A 20,811-nucleotide genomic window follows, 5' to 3' on the forward strand; every position below is an offset into this window, starting at 1 on the left:
GTTCAAATCTGGGATGTCCCACCAAGGTTCATGTGTTGAAGGCTTGGTTCTCTTTTCAGCAAGATTCAGAGGTGAGGCCTCTGGAAAGTGAATGGATTAGTCTATTGAGGAATTTATAGCTGAATGGATTATGGGAAGTTGGTGGGAATTGTAGGAGGTGAAACCCCATTGGAGGGAGTGGGTCCTTGGCAGCATGCCCAGGGGGACTACATCTTGCTCCCATCCCCTTTCTCTATCTCAATTTCCCCACCACCATGAGTTGAACAGCTTTCCTCCACCATACCCTCCCACTGCCTTGTCTCAGGCCCAAAGCAATGGAACCTGCTGCCCATGAACTGAAACCATGAGCTAAAAATAAAGCTTTCCTCCTTGGAGGTTGTTCATATCAGGTATTTTGACACTGTGATGAAAGAAAGCTAACACAGTACTGTATAAGTTAATTTTTTTTTTCCTGAGAATGGTCAATTCTTCTCTGGCAAACAACCTAAGAGTCACTTGAAAAATAGCTCTGTTCTCAAATGAAAATCATGGCTGTGACTCAGGATATGGGCTCTCCTAGGGAACAGAAAGAGCAAGCCTTTAAAGTGAAGGCATTAACAGCAAATGAGCAATGACTTACTGTTAACCCGATGTTGAACGTTTGTGCAGTCTCTGTTATGACCAACTGAGGATTGACTAAGAAACAGAAGCACTTAGAGCTGAGCTATAAAAATATATGGCTGTAATTGAGATTGGTCATTTTAATTTTATTTTTATTTTTTTTGCATAGATGGTGTTTGGTTCTCAAAAGTACATCTTATGAAAGATATTGGCAAACGAGGCATGCCCAGAGGCAGATGGCAGGGATCTGTGAATCACATCACACACAACACAACTGTGCCTTGCCTTGCTGGGTTTGTTTAGCTTGCAGAGGAGAAGAACAGGGGGAACACACGGACAATATCCAAATATTTGAAGAATGTTTTATTTAGTCTTGAGTGATTCCAAGAAGAATATTGAAGAACAGGGAATTGTGAGGAAGTATCTCTTTTCCATTCAGTGTTGTGATCATTGTTGCCAACAATCCCCGCTATTTTATAAAGATAGTAATGCCTTCGCTGTCATTAGAGCCAAGTCACAGGAATGCCAAACTCAGTGGATCTGAAGCAAGTGCCTGACACATGCCTCCTGTCACTAGTGAGGAAATAGGACCTCAAAGAAATTGCATGTCATTCATAAGATAATACAGATATCAGGGCCAGTGCCCGGACGTGTGTCCACTAGTGTTTCTGCTCAAAGTCCTCTGAGTACAACCCAGTGACAACAGTGCAGTGGCAGGTGTCCATCAGTGTAGTGTCATAGAAAAGACACTGACTGAATTCTTAGAACATGGAAATAGATCAGCTCCAAGGGGCGGGCTATTTCTCAGGGCCTGTACCTCTAATTTGGAGACTACTCAGTTTATGTATTTGTTTTCTGGGATGAATTTTTCTGCTGCAGGTAAATATAATTTCTGATCTAGTGAAGCTGCTGCACTCAGTTACTTAAGTCACAGAGCTAGCCGTTTACTCCAAGAAGTAGCATCCATCCCTCTCAGGGAGGTAAACATGGGCACAATCCAAAGATTTTCCAGAGAAGCCTTTTTAGGACTCAAACAGGAATGGCCCCTTTTCTAGGTACAAACAGCCCAATGGTCACCAGTCACAGGGATATTTGTATTTAACAGGGATGGCATCCTAATGTAACTTAAAAACAAAGTGATTAGAGGAAAGCTGGATTGATAAGAGGAAAGGGGAAAGGGATGTTTTTGTAGGCTATCCCATGGTATTAAAATCATATCATTTATTTGGTTTTAGAAGATGTAATGATCGAAAAGAGCTTCATCTTCATCTCCTAATTCATACATTTTTCATTACTTTATAAATACATGTTCTTACCCTAACACACAAGTTCCAATCTAAAGTTTTTCTTACCTGTGAATGTGTAAAAGATGAGTTAATCATAAGCTGAAAGTTTTAGATATGTGATTCCAGTCTGGCTGTAAGTGGTGTTTTAGAAATACAATGCAGAGGATGAAAATAAAAGTACTAAGAACATTTATTGGGTAAAAATTTTGTGCTAGGTCATATGATAACCCATTTATGTTCATTATGTCAGAACTGCTAATTTTATTGTTGTTAACCCAGATTGTATGAGATAAAGAAGTAGTTCTCCAACAGAGGTAAGTCACTTAGCCGGGAAATAGCTAAATTGGGATTCAAACTCAGACCTGTCTGAATGAGCAAGAGTGAACAAAGAAAATGACAATGAGCGTAAGATGGAGGACAAATAAGGGCAGAGGAAAAAAAAATGTCCTTGAAGAAATAACTTGAATATGACAAAAGCTATTATTTTTGTTAGATTCCTTAAAACGCTTTCCTCCTGATTGTATCAAGGGGATGATCAGAGCTGTTCATGCCATTATTTAGCTCTCTGTCATATGTGTCATTATAATAAATTTGATTTTCTTTATTTATGGATTTTTTCTTCATCCACTAATTCAAGCAGGGTTTATTGAGCAGCTGGTAGGTGCCAGGCACTGTACTGGGTACACAGAGCATATTGGGGAACAAAACAGAAAAGTCTGTACTCTTCTAGACTTATAAACCTAGCAGAAGGAACAGACATTAATTGAATAATTGCATCAAAAGAACATGTAATTACAAACTGAGATGCATGTTATAGACACAATGAAAGAATATGGTGACATGATAGTATGGCAGGTGTGTTGGTCTAGGTTCTTCAAGATGCATATACCCAAACGTTGTTGGGAAATGGGAGAAAACAACAATAGAAGCAATAGGAGAGTCATCAGCTCATAATGCAGGTCTAAGCACGAGGTTAAGTTTTGTTTTGATGAGCCGCTCCGGAGGTCCAAGAGTCAGAGAAACCTGCCAGAGAATCCCCTGTCTTCCTACCTTGTTCTGTCATTGACTAGGAGCAGCCTCTCAAGTGGAGGTAAAGAGAGATGCACAGATAGAATCCATTATTCTCCCTGCTATCAGAGAACTGAGAGGCACAACCTCAAAGTGGCCATGATGGGAAGCCGAATGGGTATCAACAAACACTTCCCTAAGGAAGGGAATTACCCACGTTTGAAGGGGTGATTACAGGTGAAAGACATTGGAGGCATATGGGGGTTTAATTTTAAAGGGTTTGAACTCTTTTAGATAGCTTGAACTCTTCAAGGGCTCCTCTAACTCCCATGACAAGGTAGCTTAAAATGGAAAACTCTGGAATGAGGTCAACTGGACAATCCTTAGGGATTCCTGGCACCCAAGGGAAGCCCGGAACCTAAACAACAATTGTCCCCCAAGACTTCGTCTTTATCTGATTGTTGGCTTTCTACAAATTACATAACTTATTACCACTTAACCTGTAAAATTAGGACCATATTATCTACTAACTCACATACCTTGGTGAGTGATTGACTGAAGCATAAATTAGGGGATGATATTCATTTATTTAGTTGGCATGCAATTCTTTTTCCACCTGTTATAGTTTTGCTAAAATGACCATAGGTTAATCACAAATAGAACTTTGTTCCCCTCCGGGTATAACGGCTATTTCTGAAACACCACAAATACTCAGTTAATAGGAATCAAATCATCCATCTGGCTTTTGGGGCCCCGTGGTGTGTCATTCATTTCTCCAAATGTATCCCTTCTGTATCCTTGTGGACAGGCTCATTAGGCTCCATGCCACTGTCAATACGGTTTGTAATTGGTATCTGACTGGCTTCGGAAAGAACATTTTTAGAACAATGCTTTATATTTTCAAACTCAGAACATAAGAAAAAAATCCTTCATAATCACAAAATTCAGAAGCCAAAAGAGTCAATGAAACAGATGGGAAGCAGAGAAGCTTGTTGATAAATTTTCATGTATGACTTAGGTATATGCAGTGTGAGTGTGTAATTTGCCTGGCAGTGAGTTTGTCTCCGATGACTTGTCTATATAGATATTGTCTCATAGGATGGGTGATAACCACCTCTATATCCTTAACTTGGAAATAATGAACTCTAGATCTGAAGCAGGATCTTTAGATCTGGAATCTCCAGGACAATGTTTCTTGTATTCAATTATAAGAATCGAGTATTCCAACTTTGGCTGAACTTGCGTAACAGATGTTGATCTCAACACAGAGCTGGGTGAAACCTGAGGGTGTGTTAAAGCATATACATTGAAGAGCTTTGGGTCTTGCCCTTTATTTAAGCCATTCCTGGATCACCAGGCCCCTTCCCTGACTCTCTGCCTCCTGTTTAACTGCCTTCAGTCCTGCTACAAAAGCAACTATTCTAAATCTCAAAAACCTGAACAATATTATTTCATTGCTTAAAATTATGTAGCAGACCACCAGTGCTTTCTGGCCAACGTCCTAATACTTTAGCGTGGCATCTGCCCTTCGCAATCTTGTCTCTTCTAATCCCTCTAGTTTTACTTCTTTTCAGATGACCTGCCATGTCTACATGGCACAGATGAGACTCACGTCAACATTATTTAGATTTACCATGCTCTGTCTTATCTCTGCGGTACACTCGCCATTCTCTCTGCCTACCACTCCAGTCCTACCCTTCCTCCCTTTATCCAGGCAAACGACAGGGGCAGCTCTGCCCTATTCTCCTAGAAGTTTCCTTCTTTGTTTTGACTCCTTTGCCCAGTCTTGCCTATGTGCCTAATCATGCATTTTACACTTTGACTTTTAAGATTAAAAATTCACATACCAAAACAATTCACCCACTTTAATGTAAAGTTCAATGAATTGTATTATATTTTCAGAGTTGGCCAACCATCATTAACATCTAATTTCAAAGCCCTTGAAAACCTCATATCATTACAAGTTGGTCCTTTCGACCTCTCCAGGCTCTAAGCACTAATATACTCTTTGCCTATGTTTGTTTGCCTGGTAACATGTCATATAAATGAAGTCTTTGGTGATTGGTTTCTTTCATTTAATATTATGTTTCCCAAGCAAAAGAAGTTTCCTTCTATACTTACTTTGTTGAATATGTTTATCATGACAGTGTTTGATTTTGCCCAGTACCTTCTTCATCTATTTAAACAACCATGTGTTTTTTTGCTCTTTATTTTATTACTATTCCTATGTTATATTAATTTATTTTTGTATGTTAAACTAACCTTGTGTAACTGGGCCAAATGTCACTTGTTTATGTGCATAATCATTTGAATACATCATAGATTTAATTTATTATCATTTTGTTAAAGATTTTTGCATCTATATATATTAAAAAATGTTGATCTATTATTTATTTTTGATACTGTCAGCTTGGTTATCAAAATAACTTTGTTGGATGAGGTTTTTTTTTTCCTAAATTTTTTTCTAAATATGTTTCCTAAATATTTAATATAATTCACTAGTAAAGCAACCTAAACCCAGGGTTTTACTTGTGAGAGGTGTTTGATGTAAATCAATTCAATTCAATTATTTATTTTGGGGGATTGAGAATTGAAAATAGTACCTTTTGCATGAGAGGCAAGCATTCTACCACTAAATTATATTGGCACTCCCAACCCCTCTGAGAGGCATTTTTAATTACTAATAGAATGCATTTATTTGTTAGAGGTCTATTTGTATTTTTTATTTTTACTGAATCTTTTTATTATGTTTGTCCAGGAGTTGACTCATTTCATTTAAGTTATCAAATTTTTGGCTTAGTTCTTCATAGTATAATCTTATGATTTTTTTTTATTTCTGTAAGTTCTGTTGTGATGTTTCCTATTGAATTTCTGTGTTTAGTAATTTGGTTCTTGTAATTTTTTGGTGTGGGGAAATAAAGAGTCAGTTAATAGTTTCTCAATTTGATTGAGTTTTTTTTTTCAAAGAATAAAAATTTTATTATTTATTTGTTGATTCTATTTATTAGTTTCCTTTTCCTATTTTATTTATTTTCACATTAATCTTACTTCTTTCCTATTGTTTGTCTTGGATTTAGTTTATTTTTTCTTGTTATTAAAGTAGAATTTAGGTTACTGACTTGGATCTTTTTTGTTTATGGAAATAAGCATTTATACCTATAAGTTTTCATCTTAGAAATACTTTAGCTTATATGTACTTAGTTTTTAAATGTTATGCTTACATTTTCCAATAACCTCCAATTATTTTTTAATTACCCTTATGTGACTCATTGTTTCTTTAGGGATGTATAAGTTTTCATACACTTGTGCATTTACCAAAACTCCTCTTGCTATTTATTTTTTTATTTCAGGCTAATTTTGATCTCTGTATCTCTGCTTTGAGACTAAAGGTGGGAACAGAGGATCACCTCCTCCCAGAGTGACTCCCTCATGAGTATAGTATTCTAGGGGGGACTTGTTATGGCTTAGATGTGGTGTCCCCCAAAAGCTCACAGGTTCAGAGAAGAAATGATTGGGCTGTGAAAGCCTTAACCCAATCAGTGATTTAATCCCCTGATAGGGATTAACTGAGTGGTAACTGAGGTAGCAGGGTATGGCTGGAGAAGGTGGAAGCTGGGGTGTAGCTTTGGGGTATATATTTGTATCTGACAAGAAGTGTCTCTCTCTCTCTCTCTCTCTCTCTCTCTCTTTCTCTCTCCTTCTTGATCACCATGATGTGAGATGCTTCCTTCTGCCACCCTGTCCGCCATGATGTTCAGCATCACCTCCAACCCCGAGGAATGGAACCCGCCTTCTATGGACCAAGATCTCTGATATTGTGAGCCCTCAAATAACTTTCTTCCTCCTCTATAGTTGTTCTGGTCAGATCTTTTAGTCACAGCAGTGAAACAGCTGACTAAAATAAGGCTCTTAGTCCTTGGTCTTATTAATTTATATTTCCCAGCCTATGTCTGACCTATAAGTAAGTTGAGGATAAGGTGATCAGGATGCAGCGATCTTAGCCTTCTATGTTTAGGGTAAAACTTCTATCCTGCGAGCTGGGTTGGGATGAAAGCTGGTAACTCAGACCTCTAAGATGTGATGATCTGAAAAAAGTTTCCATGTTGTGTATCTCAGGGGGAAGGATCAGGAATGCTGGTGGACTTCATTTCTCAAGGAGAAACTGTAGCCATAGAGTGCAAAGAGTCTGGAGGGAGCAGTGTTTCTCAGCCACACATGGCTGTAGAAGATTTTTTATGACACCAAGCTGAGAGGGCATAGAGGAAAGCATCATGGCTCAAATGTTACAGACTCTTACTGTTCTTATTTCAATTCTGTAGATTTTCTTAAATCAGTGTTTCCCTATTGGGTGGATGTCCTTAGAGTTATTTCTAGATAATTCATATATAATTTTACAAAATTTCAAGTTATTGCTGTTTTGCCGGGGAGAGTGTCTGTAGAGCTTCCCTTCTCACCATTCTGAAAGCCACCCTGGGCTCCCTTTAAAATGCATTTGCAGGTATGTCATGACTCTGAGCCTGTGTGCTGGTCTTTTTTGTTAGACTCTGAGGTCTATTCTGTTAGACTGTGAGGACTCTATATTAGTTTTGCTGTATTTTCAACATCCAGTGCAATTCCACATGTGGTATAGATGTTGAATAAATGTATGCTGAGTAAATTCAAGTATAAACATTTTTGGAGTCTACGGCAGTATTGGGGGAAGATCATCCTTTGAATGAAAGAAGGAAAAATTGTCAGTTTCTTGAAATCTAATGGTGAATTTTTGTTCAGTCTGAAAATCCTATTGAGCTTACTTTATGGGTTCTGTGGCATGGTTATCAAAGCCCTCAAATTAATTTGAACTGTCTGAGCGATTGTAAGAATGCCTGTCTACCCTAAAAACTTAAGAGACGAAGGAAGAACATGCACAAATATCATCCCATAAATCAAGAAAGGGAGACATACCTTAAATCAACAAGATGCCCTGATACACAGCTTCAACCATTTTTTTGTCCTCCAAAGATGCTCAAGGTCTGGAGTAAACTAGAAATTTGATAAGAAACAAGTTTCCTTCTTTAATAATTGCAAAATTAGGAACAAATTCTACCAAAAAGGTAAAGATGATAATTTTTTATATGGAAGACATCGCTTTAAGGGAAGTTGTCCAACTGAAAACATATCCCTCCTTTAAAGGAATACCCTCAATACAAAGAAGTGTACCCCTAGTCTCCATACCCTCCTGGTCACTGTCCTATAGTGGGGACAGGCAGATTCTTTTTTGAGGAAATTAAAACTGAGAATATAAAGACAAAGTGTGAAACACATTGCCACAGGGTCCTATCAGTGTTGTACTCTACGAGAAACTCCACAACCTTGCCCCAAGTTCCCTACTGAGATATGGTATTCTCCCAATAAATTACCGGTGTGGCTTTATGAAGCCAGTCATATTCACTCATTAGCATCTGTTAAAGCATCTTTATTCAGGTGTAATTGATATACAAAATACAGCACATATTTGACATTTATAATATGTAAGGCTGAACTCATTAACATCTGTTAAAGCATCTTTATTTAGGTGTAATTGATATACAAAGTACAGCACATATTTGACATTTACAATATGTAAGTCTGAATCTATGCAAACACTGGTGATACTTTCACTACGACCAAGGTACTAGACATAACTCTGTGTTCTCTTATTTTCAGTTGGTCTGTTGTGCGGTTGGTTGGTTTTTGTGGAAAGAACATTTCACATGAGACCTACCCTGTTAACAAACTCTGAACAGCCCAGTGTCACAGTGTTAACTGTATGCACTACATTCACCAGCATTTTTCATATTATCCTTCTGCTTCTGCTCTGTGCTCACTAGTGGCCTCCAGTGGCTGAAGTTGGCTGTATTCTTTTGCCAACAAAAACACAGCCACAGGGAGTTTGTGTCTTAGAAAATAGTTGAGGCCACAAAAAAAAAATGTTCTTTGAAATCTGTCTTCAGGAGTCATCCTGTCACTAGGACTCCAAACATTGACAGAGAGTGAACCAAGGGAGATGGGCCAGATGATGTGGCCTAAGGATAGTTGGTCAGGTGTCTAACAGCCATAGAACAATAAAGAATCAATAACAATGAGTTCATGTGCTGAGAACCAGGGGGCAGACCATGTGAGGGGCTGTCACATGGATTGCCCATGTCTGTATTTGTTATTGTTATTGCTTACCATTCTGCTTATTCCCCTAGTCACCTCATGTTGTCCTTATTTCTAATTATCTTTAAAGGCTGAATGAAAAGGCTTAGTTGTCAGATTTGAGTTAAATCCCATTCCCACCTTCTAACTGTGAGGTTTTAGGAAAGACATGTGATGTGGCTTCATTGAACTCTGGTCTTCTTATCTGAAAATAAGAATACCTGTTTCAAAGGACGACTGCAAAGATTAAGTAATGTCTTGACAAAGAAGTCACAAAGACAACTTATACATAAAACTTTATTTTTGAAAATAATTAATACATTTGGCTTCTAGAGACAAATGAAAGTATAACTATGAACTAAAACAACAATAATGCAAGCTTGAACTGTGTTAAACTGGTGGTTTGCTCCCAGTATATGGGACCTTTTATTTCAGATTACTTATGGGACATAAATTATGCATTTGAAATAATGATTGAAACAATATGTTCTAGTATCCCAGCTTTATTTCCAAATATGTATTTGCATATCCTAGCTTCGGGAGGAATTCTGTGATGATTACTAAGTCTTGTATCAAGTACATGTGGAAATTATGCTAAGACAATAAGTCAGTCCAGCTTTATTTACGGGAACATAATCAGAACTTTTGCTCTCCCTTAGAAAACCCAAAAGCACATTGACTTTATTAAGAGAAAAAAAATGGGTAATTATGTTCTTATTTCTCCAGTTCATGAGCTTCTCTAGGTACAGCCCACAATGTTTTATATTTTTATCTCCATTATTTAGCAGGGCTGCCTGTTAAATATATGTTTACTGAATGAAAAATGAAAAGGAAAGAAAGACTGGGGGAAAAAAGAAAAGAGAAAAAGCTTTCTTAGATCATCTTCACCTTCTTAAATACTTCATCCATGATTTTGGTCACTTCATTCCAGTCCAAAAACTGCATCACAACTTTTCCATCCTATGTGCATTCTCTCAGTATCCAGCTTGGTTAATGTTTATAATGGTAGTATGGGTGCCCATGAACTATTTAATTAAATTACTTTGTGGATAGAATTTCCCTGTAATATTTATTTACTTTAATGAAAAACATAATAATAAACATAATAATAACTCAAAAGAAGTTGTTAGTGTGAGGATCTCTAATTTTAATAGGATGTCGAGAACCTATTTCCTAAATGGGGATTCCTGCCGCCTACTGTCCTACCCTCCTCCCTGACTGTGGTGAGCCATCACACCCAGTTAGAGCCCTATTAACACAGAGAGTAGTCATACTAGGAAGGAAGTAATTGAACGGAATACATTTGGAAAAGCCATTAAGTTCTTCATAGCAAATTATTCATTCCCATTTAATTGAATCTTAGTCTTTCTTTCTCCTTCCTCTTTCAGACCATATATTTTTCCAGCCTACAGCTGCAACCTATGGATTGATTTTCCTCTCCCTTTTAGCTTTATAAATTAGTCATATCCTGGATATAAAATGGTCTTCTTTTCAGAAAATAGCTACAATAAACAGTTCTGATAAATCAGTTGAGGCTTTGGTCCAGATTTTAAATAATTCATGAATTTTCCTGACTTACATGAAGCTAGGATGACTGAATGCATGGGCATCTCTTGAGAACTGTATCTCTGTACTAGTTTTTCACTACACATACACACACACACACACACACACACACACGTATGTATATGTGGCTTGGAAACTAAGCATGATAAATAGTATGATAGAGGCTGTTACAGTAATAGGTTGAGAAAATGTTTGCCATTCTAGAAAACATAATGCCACTTTGTAGAGTTTATATGTTAATCACTTTCTGTTAAAAATTTTTGGTAGTTTCTTCTTTGAGTATTATAGTTCGTTTTAAATTATCCTAAATGTGGACTATCAATGATTTCCAAAATGTATCCATATGTTTTCTGACACCATCCTTTCCAAACTTCAAATATTTCTTTCCTGCTTCGCTGTATATGAGGAACTCTAATGTTTTGTCAAATGTTTATTTCCCCTTAAATAGAGCTTTTAGGAACAAGATGCTATTTAATTTTCATGTAAAAGGAAGTGAAGAGTTTTTACTGCTATGTAGCAGAAAGACAAGATGACTTTTAACTTACTCTATGGAAATAACTACATCCATAATCATTATTACTATTTTTGCAACATTATCAGTATCCTAAAATCATAAACTAACTGTTTAGGGGAACATCAAGTATTGACTTATTCAGTCTTCATTATGGCATCATAATTGGGTTTTTGTTCCAAAACAAAAGAATTGTTTCCTAGGAACATATTTATTACAGTACTATAAACACAGATTGACTACACAAATAATAAGAAGTAGAAACAGAATAAAAATTGCAAAAGAATTGAAATGAAGTAAAAAAAATCTACTTCTGAAACACTCTATCCAGTTTAGATAGAAGCAGATCATTTCTAATAATATGAGGTTATCCCAGAGGCAGAAAAGAATAGAAAAAAGTTTTTAACTATTTCCATGAGGACAACATTATTCTAATGTTAACATCAAACAAAAATTTCATAAAATTAAACATATCTGTAAAAATCCAAATAAAATGTTCAACCACTAAGCATTGCTTTATTTTAATAAAACTATACAATGCAAGGATGGCTCAACTAAGTGGGATCTATTAATATCAATTGTTGTATTATTAAATTAAATGAGAAAAAAATATGATTATTTGGTAAATGTGAAAGAAATAATTTGGTTAAATTCACCATCATTTTCTAAAGGAAAAAAGTCCTTGCTAAAAAGTAGAAACTTTTTATAAATGAGTTAAATATATTTATGTAAATATAAAAATAACAATCAATGGACAAATATAAAAAGATTATCATTATGCTTAAGGACAGAACAAGAAAATCTATTACATTCCTATTTTTTTTCTTAGGTGTTATCAACACATCAAGACTTAAGAAAAAAACATGGGGGAAAAATAGCAAATTCTCACTATTAACCTGCATAATATAAAAACATATTCAAATATATCTTAAGATTGTTATATTGACTTAATAAAATGATAAATTTTCTATATATCAATATTAAAATGTAATAAAAGTCAATTTTCTAACTGTAAAATAAAAATAAAACCAAAAATTTTCTTGGCAAAAATTTAAGAATTAGTCAAGGTCATTTTTAAGAACAATATAAAGTTTTATTTTAAAAAAGTAATATATATTCAAAAATATATTATATATTCAATTTAAAAGACATCATTTTTTTTTCAGATTAGTCTTACTTATTTAATTACAGTTATAAACCTCCAAAGAATTTTCTTAATGGAATTTGATGTGTTTTATTTAAGGTTTTCTGAAGACAAAAATTTGTGAATATTACAATGAACATTTTTAAAATGAATACAAACATACTTAAAATTTCATTAAGGGAATATATTATTGAAATAGATCAAAATTCAGTGGGAAACAGTAGAAAATGAAGGAATGAAGATTCACATAACTGTGCAGTAGAGATTCATGTGTTTGATACCCTTGCCTGTCTGGAGCCATCCCTGAGCTCTGTGTGAGAGCTATGCCCATCTGAACCTATGAGGGGACTGGTCTGGCACTGCACGCTGCTTGGTCTGTGGGAGGCATGTGTGCCTCTCCTCTTGCTCTGCCTGTGATCCACACAGCACCTGAGATGGGTGTGACTAGCCAAGATGTCAATCAATCTGCTGACCACAAGACATTACCAAGTAAGACTCCACCTTCGAAACCCTATTCCCTGCCTTATTTGGTAAAGAATATTCCATGGAACCTCATTTATGTGTGTCACCCTATAAAACAAAAAGAACCTGGGTGCATGCTTTTTTTTTTCTCAGCGCTGCCCAGCGTGGACTGACTCTTGGGGTCACCTCACTGAGCAATCCTGTCCTTGACCTGAGAAACTCATTTACATGGGTTGCATGTTTTCTTTGCCATTTTTTTAGTTATTGCTGCATCCAGCCCCTTTGAACTCAGCACACCTGGCCAGCACAGCCAGCTGGCCACACTTGCCATTTTAAATCATGAAGAAAAGATTAAGTATTCAAAAAATGTCTAACAAACACACATGCTTTGGGGGAAAACAAACTTAGCTATGTTAGACAGCACACACACACAAAAAATAAAACCCAGATAAAATAATGAGTAATAAAATATCAGATTGAAAATCATAACTTAGGAGTAGGAATTTAAGATATAAAAAAATTACCCAGTTTGGAAATGGCTAAAAGTTTTTACTATATCTCACAAGATATCTTGAATGAAATTAAAAGCCAATGAACTTCTTAAATATATTTGTTGATCCACTGAATTTCTTCTTCCATGAAGTGTCTGTTCAGTTCCTTAGCCCATTTAAATATTGATTGGGTTATTTGGTTTTTTGGTGTTAAATTTTTTGAGTTCTGTATATTTCCTGGAGACTAATGCTCTGAGGTGTAGGTGATAAGTATTTTCTCCCATTTTTACTCTCTTGACATTCTTGATTATTTCCTTTGCTGTGAAGAAGTATTTTAGTTTGATTCCATCCCACTTATTGATTCTTGATTTATTTTCTTGTGCTTTAGGAGTCTTGTTAAGGAAGTCAATTCCTAAGCTGACATAATGCAGATTTGGGCCTACTTTTTCTTCTATTAGAGAAATGCAGATTAAAACTATACTGAGATTTCATCTCACTCCAGTCAGAATGGCAATTATCAAGAATACAACCAACAATGAATGTTGGTGAGGATGTGAAAAATGTACACTCATACATTACTGGTGGGACTGCAAATTTGTTCAATCACTATTGTAAACAGTATGGAGATCCTCAGAAAACATAGAATAGAACCACCAGCTATCCCACTCCTTGATTTATACACAAAGGACTTAAAATCAGCATACTACAGTGACACAGCTATGCCAATATTTATAGCAGCTCAATTTATAATAGCTAAACTGTGGAACAACCTAGGTATCCTTCCTTCTACAGATGAATGGGTAAAGAAATTGTGGTATACATACAAAATGGAATATTACTCAGTCATAAAGAAAAACGAAATTATGGTATTTTCCAGTAAATGGATGGAGTGGGAGAATATCATGCTAAGTGAAATAAGCCAATCCCAAAGAACCAAAAGCCTAATGTTTTCTCTGATATGTGGGTGCTAATTCACAATAAGCTTGGGGGGGGTGGCCTAGGGAAGAATAGAGGTACTTTGGATTAGATAGAGGGGAGTAAAGGGAAAGGAGGGGGTGTGGGGGTAGGAAAGATAGTTGAATAAATCAGACATTATTGCCCTACATGCATATATGATTACATGACTGGTGTAATTCTACATCATGTACAACCAGAAGAATGAGATGTTATACTACATTTATGATGTGTCAAAATGCATTCTACTGTCATATGTAACTAACTAGAATAAATTAAAAAGTCAAAAAAGTCAATGAACTTAAGGAATATATTTCACATATATATGTGTACACACATACATAGTTTACACATACATAGTGTCAAGCAGCAGGAATTTATTCTGAAAAATGCATTGCAGGTGATTTCGTCACTGTGTGAACATCACAGAGTGAACTTAAACAAACCCAGATGAAACGGGTTAATCACTAGACGTGGCTACGGTTCAATCCCCGGTCCTCCCATCCCAAGAAAATGGAAGAATGAGATAGATGCTTACTTTTGACTTGGAATCCTTTCTAGCATATAAACATTGATGTGAGAAAGATAATTTGCAGAAAGTAAATGAACCACATAGTTAGAGAGAAAAAAAAAAAAAGCAAAGCCAGGAATATGTATATGTTTAACGTAAATGAAAGAATATATTGAAAGTTGGCACATCAAAGTGTTCCTTGGGAGAGGTCCCAGAGGCAGTGGGACATAAAAAGAGAGCTCGACTCTTTTTTTATTTTTTAATATTTCCCTATTATTTACATCTCTACAATGAGATGTATTCCTTTGGAGAAAAAAATAAAAATGGAAAGGCAATCAAACTCTTTTCCAGATAAGATGTTCTCAATATTTTTGGAATCTCCTGAGGGAAAATGGTCAAAGCATACTTTTTAAAGTACTGATCCATCCACAAGAAAGAGAGGAAGTAGAAAAGCATTCAAATAGGAATATATGAAAAGATTTAATAAAAGTCAAGTCACTAGTTAGAGTCTGTATAATGGAGGACAGTGAGAACTAAGTTCTATATGCATGCACCTTAGCTAACACCTCAAACCTATGAAGTATATTTGATGCATATGGGAACCCTCCCCAAGCAAGACAGTCCAGCTAATCGAGCCATTTGTGTGTGTGTGTGTGTGTGTATGTGTGTGTGTGTGTGTGTGTGCGTGTGTGTGTGTGTGAAATGAGGATCAAAGCTACTCCTCTCAAGGCCCTGACAACTGGAGGTGAGAATTTGTTGTTTTATTGGTTCTAAGGGATCATCAGCCCACTCAAGCCTGGGGCAGAATGGAATGTCAAAGAAAACATATGTTTTGTTTCGTCCAGCAAATTCCTTACCAAACAAGTTAGGTTTCCTCCTGGTGGTCATAATTCTAAGGACAAAGATTAATTTGACATACAAGTAGTAAGAAATACTGCAGCTTGAAAACAAGAAAATGGAATTCACTTTAGCTAAGGAAGAAAGAGCCGGCTGAACACAGGCCTCATAACTCATGCACTATAAGACAAAACTTTCTCCTCAAGTGTTTTCTTATAAATCAGGAAGGCACACAGCACTTTTTACGAAATGCCTCAAGAAGAAAAATTACTTGTTTTAAACCAGTGCTGGAAGAAGCTTGAAAACCAGGGACTGAAGTTGAAGGGCAAGAAACAGGGTAATTAAGATGCCTTCAAATACAAATCTAAACTAGAGTAAGACAATGGTGTCATGGGCCTCTCTGGAATTTTGGAGAATTCTTTTTAAAACTCTTCTTATGGACTTTTTGTATAATTCTTTAACTGGTTGAGAAGACTAATGGTTTGATAGGTAAAATGACTTGCCACAGCCACATGGCTAGCCTGTGTAGACACAGGTTGTTGCATATTTGAAGCAGTTCTCTATATTTTTATCTGTCTGATGGGTTTGGATCACTGGTATGAGTACAACACTTTCTTATTAATCCATTCATTCATTAGCAAGCACTTATAGGACAGACTCTGCTACACCTTAGAATATGAAATTTAAAAAAAATATATATACAAAACAGTCTCTGATTGTGGAGGGCTTCAATTCCATCAGGGGAGTCTTGAAGGAACAATGTTAGGAACTGTCGTCTGTCCATGTGTTGTGTTACTGTGTCAGGTGGGAACACTTTTCCTAGTCCTTTTTCTCCTCCTTTCATCAAAATAAAGCACAACAGGGAGTCTTTGGTATCCTCCTGTGCACAAGCACCAGGAGGACTTCTCAGTTTGTGCGTAAGAGAAGGTATGCCGAGCACATGTAGCTCTATGTTAAATAAATACGACAACTTCCTCCTTTTATACCGTTGACCATATTTTCCAAAGGTATTGTGAAAACCAGACATGGTGATTAAAATACAATGGAATATTAGTCATCTAAATATCATATTAATCTTAAGTTCTATGAAAGAGCCCATTTCTTGTCACCATAAATCAATAAAGGGATTTAAAGGATTTGGCCATCATGGAAGTCAGGCCAGGATATTTCTGTCTAATTAAAAGGAATCAATTATCAATAATTTGTAAGTATTATTTTCCCATTTTGAATGCTGGTCAAGATCAAATTCTTTCTTTAGTCTCTGAATGATGTGGATGTGCACGTGTGTGTGTGTGTGTGTGTGTGTGTGTGTGAGAGAGAGAGAGAGAGAGAGAGAAGAGAGAGAGAGAGAGAGAGAGAGAGAGAGAGAGAGAGACTACAGCTTAATCAATAACAATACTCTTATAACAAGGATAATTCAGATTTTCTCTCTCAGAAACCATTCTAATGTAAGATTACTTATTAGATTCTTATTAAAATATAAAAGCAGGATAGTGTTTAGTCTTTTGAATGCAAAACATCAGACAATAGGAATTTTTTCTTTCCAGAGTTTTCCATGCTCCAGTGCTATCCCAAGTTACCTTCTAATTTTTGTTCCCTCCTTTGGGGAGGAAATCCCAGAGACATCTGTGATCGGTTAATGATTTTAATGATTGTTTACAATCATGTGTCAAACAGAATAGTTAATTATTTGTTATTATATTTCAAAGGTAATTTTACTGTCTAAACGCCAAGAGGAAAATCAAACAACTTGGGGATGGAAAAAGACACACCAAAAAAAGTTGCTGTTAAGTAGGGTTTCATAATATTAGAAAATAGGAAGCCCTTTGTTTTTGAATCAAGACATTTGTTCCTGTTCCCCACAAAACCTTGGCCATGAGAAGATGGCAGGAGTGAGGATGGGAAGTATGTGTCACATTTATTGTTACTACACAGCAGGCGCCTGTCCTGTGCCTGTGTCATTCCATTGCCCTTTGTCCCCTGCCACAAAGTTCCCATCACCGTAGCTTAGCTTCTAGCATAATTTGATTCCTTATTCATGATCACAAGAAACTTAGGTCCAGGTTGTTGTATGTTCTTATTTTTGGTTTCTCCCAAAGGCTTGGATGAGTTCCCTGGTGAATTTCTCCCTTGATACATTATTGGCACATATGAACTCTGCCAGTAATAAGTGATCTGGTCTTAATGAAGACCTCCATACTACTGTGACACTGTCCCCATGACATTCCGCACATCCAAAGACCCTTTGCCATGGAGGAGACACCTGCCAACTGCTATCCCCGCCCCCACCATCTTCACAGCCCCGGGGGAGGGACTGTGTCTCACAATGTGTTGTGTACACACAGATGTTGTGAGTGGCACAAGCTATTTTCTTACTCTCATACAACTTGTTAAGAAACATTTTTTTTTTTTTCCTGTTTTTACAAACTAAATGAGCCAATGGAGCCTGAAAAGTACTCCTCTGGACAGTAATAATAAGTCTATGATCAATCAACCATAGTCTCTCTAGTTTTGTTTTGATTTTCACTGATACCAAAAATCCAGTCCTTGAAATGGATTATCTGTCAGACATGAGTGAGATGAACTTCCCTTTCAACATCTTCCTTTTTGATTTTTTTTTTCTTCCTGTTTGCATCTTGATCTGTTTTCTGCATTCAAATATCTCTTATTTTCTCCATCTCAAGTAAAGAATACCTGGAATGGCCTGCCCAGGTCTGGTGTCTGAGGCTCTCCTATTCTCTAAAGTACTTAGAAAAGCAAACAACATACTAGATAAATAAATAAATAAATAACATCTAAATTTTAAGTGACGTCCTTGAAAATAAAACAGTGGAGATTTAAAGCCGATTGAAAAGAACAGTTGATGATGTTCGAGCAGAAAATTAAGAAATGTGAGACGGTAAGCCACTAATTTTGGAGATGTATATTCTAGGTAGAAAAAAAAAATAAGTAAAATATCCTGAGACAGGGGCACACTTAAGAAAAATTTCTGAAGCAGTGTGGCTGGATAATAATGAGGAAAAAAAAATAGGAACTAACATAGAACTGTGTAGGCTGTTCAGTGGTTTGCAGTGTTTATTCTGAGCAGGGTGAGACACCACTGAAGGATTATGAGCAAAGGCATGAGCATGATTTCACTTAAGGTTAAAGGACTGTTTGACTAAGATGTTGAAAAATGGTCTTACAGAGGTTGGACCCGGGCAAGCTGACGAAGTTGTAGTGATCCAGGTGAGAGATAATAATGACTGTGGCCCCACTAGAGAAGTGCGCCCCACCCAGGCCCACCCTAGGACAAGGGTGGGTGCCCCACCACCCAGGACACCCAGTGCTAGATCCTCAGCTTTCCCCAGTCTTCTCCATTCTGTCCAGTGTTCTGGGAGATGTGCCTTACTTTTTCATTCCAGCAATGGAGGTATGTGAGGTTATGGCAGGTATAAGAAGAGAGCGGCTAAGAACTTCTTCTCTGAGCTATTTCCTTGCAGGGTTTTGGTTTTGTAGAGGCCATACTTATCTCCTAAAGACCAAAGCTTCAGCCAGATCTCCCCTATTTGACAGCTACAGCCCTTGACACGTTCTGGTAGCTATTTCTTCCTCCTGCCTCTTCAGGTGGAGGGTAGCTAGATTTTCCTGCTCTGCCTAGCTCAGAGGTGGAGTTTTCTTACTCCCTTGATGATCTGGTCATATTTTAAAAATAAATCCTTTATTGCTTTGGCTGATTTCCCAATGTGCATGTGTGCCATCCTTTTCTTGATGACTTACTTATATGGGCCAAAATTCAGATATGGGGGAGATGAGAAACAGCCAGCACAGTAGGCAATGAAAAAAAAAAAGAAAACCAGAAGAATATGCTATCCCACATGTCAGAGAGCGTTTCGAGGAGAAGGGGGGATCCAACTGTGTTAAATGATGGCAGATCAAAGTGGGATGACAGCCATGTATGATCATCAGATTTAGCGACATGAAGGTGCTTTTTAAACAACACTGTTTGTGGAATAAGGATCTTCTGGCATGGGCCACCTATTGGTTGTGTCTTGTAGCAAAAACTCACAGCCATGGTCTAGCCTGTCTTGAATTTTTCCCCTAATGTAATTCTGTTTGAACTCACTCAGGTTAGAGTCTCATCTCTTAACTCCATTTTTAGTGCATTTATTAACCTCAAGAGAGGAGTGTTTCAAGAAGTTAAAATGTGCTTGCAAGTTGATGTAAATAATGCAATAGAGAGTGACAAAACATTGATTTTGGAAAGAGACAAGAACAATGAATACATTGAGTTATACTGGCTCTTAGGCTGGTGCTAAAATAATAACCACTTGTTATAATCCTTCACCCTACCGATCATATATTTTATCAGGATTAATTACATCGTTTGACATGGGTGATCTATGTGCTTGTTCTCAGTGAACGCATATGATTTATTATGCTCCATCTTGGTCTTTGAGCTCTGTCAAGTGATCACTGGCAGATGGCAGAGAGTCATCTTTCGGTGGGTTTGCTATTCTAAAGTCACGGTGGCTACCCACTACCCCTTGAGCTGAGGTATCAGGGAGGACCCTTTTCCTCCAATGCCCTCAGGAAAAAATATGTAAAGAAGATTTCCCTGTTCCATTCCTTTGATGATTTCCATCCTTCAAAAACAAAGTAGGGGGTTTGCAAACATATTGAGAAGGACCTCAACAACTTTAATGGAACTTTGGTGGTAGCACTCCCATACATACACAGATACTTAAGTTGATTTGAAAGAAGAAAGAATATGCATTAGGATCTGATGCAAAAACATTGAAATTCCCTTAGTATTCTGGAGAAAGTTGTATGAATATAAATCTTTCCTTTTCCAAGAGGAAGAGATAACATCTTTCTCCTCACTCTCATAGAAAACTATATAGGTTCTAGGGCAATTGATAAAATCAATAGGGTTAAATCTCTGTGCATTAAGTTTCTAGGGCTTCCATAGCAAAGTAACACCAATTGGGTAGATTTGGACAACAGAATGTATTGATTCATGATTGTGGAGGCTGGAAATCCAAGATCAAGGTATCACCAGGAGTGTGCTTCTCTAATGGTTCAAAAGAAGGATATACTCCAGGCCTCTCTTTGGCCCCTGATAGTTCTTGGCTAGTGACAGCCACACTCTAATCTTCACTTGTATTCACCCTGTGTGTGTGTGTCTGTCTCTATGTCCAAACTTCAAGGACACCAGACTTTATAATTAGGACTAATTATAATTAGGACCCACTTTAATGGCTCCAGTAAACAGGACTAATCAGCAAAGACTGTATTTCTAA

At 36.9% G+C, this 20,811-nt stretch overlaps 1 protein-coding gene across 9 annotated transcripts in view; it reads right to left on the reverse strand.

The window, feature by feature from the left end:
• LOC143408320 (mannosyl-oligosaccharide 1,2-alpha-mannosidase IB-like) overlaps positions 1-20,811 on the reverse strand; it is a 233,433-nt gene that overhangs the window by 125,953 nt on the left and 86,669 nt on the right. For 5 of the 9 annotated variants that reach the window (XR_013155610.1, XR_013092469.2, XR_013092470.2 and 2 more), the window contains exon 5: positions 7,839-7,916. The exons of the other annotated variants lie outside the window; for them this stretch is intronic. Coding sequence is in view for 2 of the 5 variants with exons in the window: in XM_076867912.2 (XP_076724027.1) it covers positions 7,845-7,916 (72 nt within the window). In the remaining 3 variants the exon portion in view is untranslated. The remainder of the gene's footprint in view (positions 1-7,838; positions 7,917-20,811) is intronic. 9 annotated transcript variants of the gene reach the window in all.

This window comes from Callospermophilus lateralis, chromosome 10 (assembly GCF_048772815.1).
Source record: "Callospermophilus lateralis isolate mCalLat2 chromosome 10, mCalLat2.hap1, whole genome shotgun sequence".
NCBI lineage: Eukaryota > Metazoa > Chordata > Mammalia > Rodentia > Sciuridae > Callospermophilus > Callospermophilus lateralis.